This window comes from Leuciscus leuciscus (genome assembly GCF_965113295.1).
Source record: "Leuciscus leuciscus genome assembly, chromosome: 4".
NCBI classification, from domain to species: Eukaryota; Metazoa; Chordata; class Actinopteri; order Cypriniformes; family Leuciscidae; genus Leuciscus; species Leuciscus leuciscus.
In genome coordinates, this window is record NC_138728.1 from 48830090 (window position 1) to 48836090 (window position 6001).

At 45.0% G+C, this 6001-nt stretch overlaps 1 protein-coding gene across 1 annotated transcript; it reads left to right on the plus strand.

Annotated features, from left to right (window-relative positions):
- The first annotated feature begins 341 nt into the window (after window positions 1-341).
- Window positions 342-5504, plus strand: ckap4 (cytoskeleton associated protein 4). Its single transcript, XM_082167242.1, has 2 exons — window positions 342-957; window positions 4138-5504. The coding sequence occupies exons 1-2, from the start codon at window positions 613-615 to the stop codon at window positions 5254-5256; spliced, it is 1464 nt and encodes a 487-aa protein (XP_082023368.1). The 5' UTR covers window positions 342-612; the 3' UTR covers window positions 5257-5504.
- Window positions 5505-6001: the final 497 nt, after the last annotated feature.

Here is a 6001-nt window from a genome sequence, read left to right on the forward strand (position 1 = left end):
CATTTAAACTTAAATTATTAAACCGGCTTAAGTCGAATTAAGTTGAATCTCGTATGACTTAAAAACATTAAGTTGAAATTGCTTAAATAATGTTGATGTTAAAAACACAAGTAGTTACTGACTCGTCCTTATATTTTTTTTTTGTTTTCTAACCCTAATTCTGTATGGGAGTAATGTTAGCTACAATATGATTATTATCAAAAATGACCAAAGATCAACGTTTTTTCATTATAAAAGTTTTTATGAAAACTGATGTTCTTGTGAAGTTTCTATAGAGTCCTGAAACATAAGTTGCATGGCCTGTAAAGTCAAACACGTAATGGACATGATGGGAGGATGCAGATGTTGAGGAAAATCAGTGCCACGTCTGAAGAAGGGTGGAGCAAACGACGACACGACACGACAGCCTTCATCATCTTCTTCATCATCATCATCATCTACAGCACTGGGGTTAACCGTGAAGCGCTCGCGTCCTTCAAACGAGCGTGAACGCATCGGCTGGGAGAGTTGAGCAAACTAATCCAGTGAGTGAAGGAATGAGAGCAGATCCCGCGCGGACGCAACGCGACGCTCGGTGACGTCACAGAACGCTGGTGGAACGCACACGGAACGATGACCGCGAGGAACAGAAGCAAGAACAACTCAAACTCGACCTCCAGCAGCGACAGAGGCGTCGCGAGCCAGCAGCCCGATGACGCGCCGAGGAAAAGCGCGAGCAAAGTCGCGGTGAAGGCGGAGAACGCGCCGCTCGCGAGCCGCGGCTCCGGGTCCGACGCATCGATGCTGATGAAGTGCGTGTGCGCGCTGTTTTACCTGGCGCTCGCGGCCGGAGTCGTGTTCGCGTCCGTGCACTTCCAGCGCGAGCTGTCGGAGATCAGACACGCGAGCGTCAGGAACGAGGAGTCCGCGATGAAGTGCGCCGCGGCGGCGCGCGAGGTGGAGAACGCGTTCACACAGGTTAGTGGACTTCATCATCCAGTCGCGTTCCCGTTGGAGAAACAACACACACACACTCAGCCAACAAATTATGCTCTAAGAGCGATTGGATCGCTACCTAACTTGTAAACGTTATTTTTGAAATGATCTATCTTGGATACGCGAACGTTAAAGGAACATTCCATTGTATCATTCTGTAAAAAAGTTTTGGAATGTTACTTTTGAATGTTCTCTGAACGTTCTAAAACAAGTAAGTTAGTAGCTCCAATGTATGGTGACTACATTTGAACATTATTAAGGAACAGGTCATTTTGAACAAACGTTCTATAAGCGTTACTGGATTAAAAAAACTAAACTTTAATGGGAACATTCCATTGTATCATTCTGCAAACGTTATGGAATGTTACTTTTTGAATGTTCTTAGAACGTTCTGAAACAAGTAGTAACATTTAAAACACGTCAAATGAACGTCCAACTAAACGTTTCAGACAAAAGCTCCATGAATAGTAATGTTTTCATTATTAACTTTGAACAAACGTTCTATTAGCCTTACTGGAAGAGCGTTTTTTCGTAACGTTGAGAGAACGTTCCCTGTTAGCTAGACTAAACTGAACTGAACTGACTGAACTGAATAAACTTGATCAGTCAGATTCAGATGTGGTCTAGTAGAAGAGCTTGAGCTCATCTCTCACGTAACTTCCTGTGTGCATTTCATGAAATCAATCAATCACACACACACACACAAGCAGCTTAGTGTGAACTGGGGTTTATACACACACACACGGAACTGTGTCTTCTGATTGATCACACTAGAGAAAGGCCCGGGTATATGAGGATGATGTGGTCAACTGTGATTGGCTGACAGTGCAGCTTAAATGACTTTTAGTGTCCAACACAACAGGAAGTGGATCAGTGTTTAGAGAGTGTTTGATTTAAAGAAGACGAGGCATTTGTCTCCTCATCCTCACCTGTAATAATAGATCTGTTCTGGAGTGTGTGTGTGTGTGAGGCGCTCGATCAGGTTCGTCAGGTTCCTCTGGCCCGGGGGGAGAGTGCTCTAGAGACTGAAGTCAGATCAGCCTGAAGAGTGTGGAAAACTCACGCTCCAATCATGCAGCAGTAAAGCACCAGCGGACGACTGCCGTTCTCTATATCCCGAGTCGTAAAGGTTTGGAACGACATGACTGAGGACGAGTTCATTGTTTTTATTTACTTATTGGTTTATTTGAATAGGTACAGTCCAAAAAAACAAAACAAATCAGCCAAAACATGGATGCTGCATAGAGAATATAGCATATGAGATGCAAATTATCATTATCATTTGCATCTCAGGTCTCTAGAGAGGCTTTTCTCTAAATCTAGCAACCCAACCTACCTTTGGTTAACACTTTTAACCAATATAATATATATACCTATACATATGCACACCTAAACCACAAAATACCTCTTTGTAAAGATACTCCATGGGAAACAAACAGATACAAATGATTAAAACAATAATGTATTGTATTTAAATATACGTACAGCTCTGGTAAACTAAAGCTTAAGCATCATTATAAAAGGCTTTATGTCATTGACAGCTTTTATTATAGATTAACTATTAAGTTCTCAAACAATGGCACTTTTAGGTGTTGTTACTGTCGTCAAATCAATAATAATAAATAAATAAAAAGTGGTGTTGAATTCGAGTTAAACCAGAAATTTAGGAGTTACACTCTTAGAAGAGAAGGTTCTATATGGAATCTTGAAAGGTTCCGTCAGGCACATCATATATAGAACCTTTGAGGGGTTCCATCATGACATCATGTTAAGGGTTTAGTTTTTTAGTTAATCAATTTTGTTTTAATTAAAAACGGCGCTGGCAAAACCAGCAATGCAGCAAATCTCGCGAGAATCACGACTTGCTTTACGTCACGACGTCACGCACGTTTACACCTGGCCACTTCATGTGTTTACTCAGATCGGATGCAGCGATGCGTGTTGCAGTAGCGTTGTCATATCTGGCTATAACATTACATATAACCTATAACACGCTCTCACACGTAAATTTTTTTTTTTTAGCATTTTTGGGAGGAGTAAAATTTACATATGTGGTTTCAACAACCAGATGTATTTACACTTGTCCAGTTTCGTCTGGAATGCGGCCCAGAACTCCTGAAGTGGTTTGAGCGATCGGATTCAAATGGGCATTTAGAATCGAATAGAATCGGCATTTATATAGCGCTTTAATATGTACTACTGTACACCCAAAGCGCTTTACAGTCATATCAGGGGGTCTCTCTTCAACCACCACCAGTGTGCAGCATCCACTTGGATGATGCGACTGCAGCCACAGTACAACGGCTCCAGTGCGCTCACCACACACCAGCTATAGGTGAAGAGAGGAGAGAGAGTGATAGAGCCAATTCAATGTAAGGGGATTATTAGGAGGCCATGATTGGTAAGGGCCAATATTTTAAATATGTAATTTTGGTGATAAAAGGTGAGTTTTAACCATAGACCGTAAAAACACTGGGCGTAGTGTGCGTGACGTCACCCGTATGTTTCCGAAGATCGATTTTGAAGCCCAAAGTGGGCGGAGCCGGGCGTCGCCATCTTGGCCGCGCTTGGAAAAACTCCCGGATAAATGAAAATGTGCATCGAGGTGAATTAGCTGAGGTGACGTGACGCTAACAGACAGCAGACAAACGGCTAGTAGTGATATCAGCAGCAATCCACCTGTCACTCAAGTGGCCACGCCCTTAATTATGCAGAATTTTAGGCTTAATATAATTTAAACGGATGAGTTATAGAAAAAAATCACCCCATCACAGTCGTCATGAAGGGCAAAATTAGCTTTATAGACCAAAACCACTTCTTGCACCAGGCTGTAAACAGGTTTCTTCCTGCTGTAAAGTTGGGCATTTTAACATGGGGGTTTATGGGATTGACTCTCTTCTGCAGCCGGTCTCTAGTGGCCAGTGGATGAACTGCAGTTCAAGTCACTTCAGTGTTGGTTTCAAGTCAAGTGAAGTCACAATCCTGCGGGATATAGCGCTTTTAACAATATAGATTGTTTCAAAGCAGCTTTACAGTGAAAATAAAGTTGAGGTTTCGAGAGAGACCGTAAGGTTTCCACTTGGTTTTAAGGGATAAAATGAGTGACTACACTGGGACTTTAAGAAGTCTGAGCTTAAGCGTGTGTTATTCTTCTGTCTCCAGATCAGGACCATGCAGGCGTCTCTGGAGGGTGTGGAGAGCGCGGTGGCCAGTGCCAGGACTCAGCAGGAGAGCACCAGCCGCGCGCTGCAGAAGAGTGAGGCCGACGCCCGGCGCGTGGAGGAGGCGCTCCCGAAGCTCCAGAAGCAGCTCCTGCGGGACCTAGCGGAGAGCATCCGCGAGCTGAAGGAGGAGCGGGAGCGGGACGTGTCCTCGCTGGAGCAACGCATGAGCCAGAGCGCTGAGGAGCACGCAGCCCAGTTTAACCGCGAGATCCTGGAGCTCAGAGCCCGTCTGGAGGAGGCAGAGGCGCCGGCGCTCCTCGCGCAGGAGCTAGCATCCGTCAGCAGCGCCGTGGCTAACCTCAACACTGCTAGCGAGGTGTGCGCGGGGAACGTGGCGGTGCTGCTCGAGCAGATCGCGTCGGTCAGCTCCGAGCTGCAGACGAGGAACGGGGAGGTGGCGTCGGTGTCGGAGGAGCTGGGCGCCGTGAGGACGCTAGTGCAGAGCGCCGTGGGGAGCCTGCGCGAGGAGGTTAGCGCAGTGAGAGCCGGCGTCCAGGCCACGTCAGACCAGCTGCAGAGCCTGAGTGAGCGGCAGAGCCAGGCCAGCTCCGAGACCCAGAGTCTGAGGGACGAGCTGAAGGAGGAGCTTGAGGAGCGGGGACACGAGCTGGAGGAGCAGCTGAAGGCTGCGGAGGAGAGCCGGGACGCTGAGCTCAACGCCCTCGAGACCAGGCAGAAAACACACGAGGACTCGCTAGCTGGCTGCAGGACCACGGAGGAGGCGCTCACAGCCAAGATGGAGGAGATGAGGAGCCGGCTGGGGGAGATCAAGACCAGAGTAGCTGATCTGGGAGAGCTCAAGATCAGAGTAGATGATCTGGAGGAGCTCAAGACTAGTGTAGCCGATCTGGAGGAGCTCAAGACTAGTGTAGTCGATCTGGAGGAGCTCAAGACTAGTGTAGCCGATCTGGTGGAGCTCAAGACCAGAGTAGCCGATCTGGCAGAGCTCAAGACCAGAGTAGCCGATCTGGCAGAGCTCAAGACCAGAGTAGCTGATGTAGAGGAGCAGAACCAGGAGCAGGAGACCGTTCGAGATGAAGAGCCGCTGAAGGAGTGAGCCTGAGATCAGATACTGAGAGCTAAGGGATGATCGGGTGGTAGAAATGTGAAAAACAAGCTTTTTTTTAGGAATGATGAAGGGGTGAACTGCTGTTTCTTCTATCTATAAATACCTGCACTGTTTTTTTATTTTTTATTCCACCAGCTCAGCTGTTTTTCACAGGGTTACTGTACGTCTCAGTGACAGTTCAGTCTCTGAATGTATCAGGATGATAGTTGTTTTCCAATAAAATGTTTATAATCCTACTATGAACTATGTTCATATCTTTTACCTGATCAAATGATCTATGAAACACCTAAAAATACATCAAATGGCAATATTAATATGAGAACATTTCACACATTTCAGTCACTTCCATATAATTGTTTTATTTGTTTAATCACCACTAGGTGGCCTCAAGATTTTAATTTAAGACAAAATGAGCATTAACATCAGCTAAACTATTAAAATCAAGACAAATATAAAATAATTAAATGCCCTGTTTTTGGTCTTTAAAATACCTAAAAAATTCATTAAATGGATATATTAATATGAGTACATTTCAGGCAATGAGATTTATAGAACGGTTTGCAGGTCAGTCCTATATACGTAACAGAATATCAGTTTGAATGTCCCGATATCTTGTCCTTTTAACAATTAAGGGGTTTTCCTGTGACATGCTAGTCATTTATCGGTCTTGCTTCTCAAAACAAATGTAGTTTTTTTCAATATAAAAGTCTTCTCTACTGACTGACTCACTCAT

Coding starts and splice junctions, on each gene's coding strand:
- ckap4 (XM_082167242.1), top strand. CDS start 613: ATGACCGCGAGGAACAGAAGCAAGAACAACTCAAACTCGACCTCCAGC. Junction 958..4,137: donor TGGAGAACGCGTTCACACAG/GTTAGTGGACTT, acceptor TTCTGTCTCCAG/ATCAGGACCATGCAGGCGTC.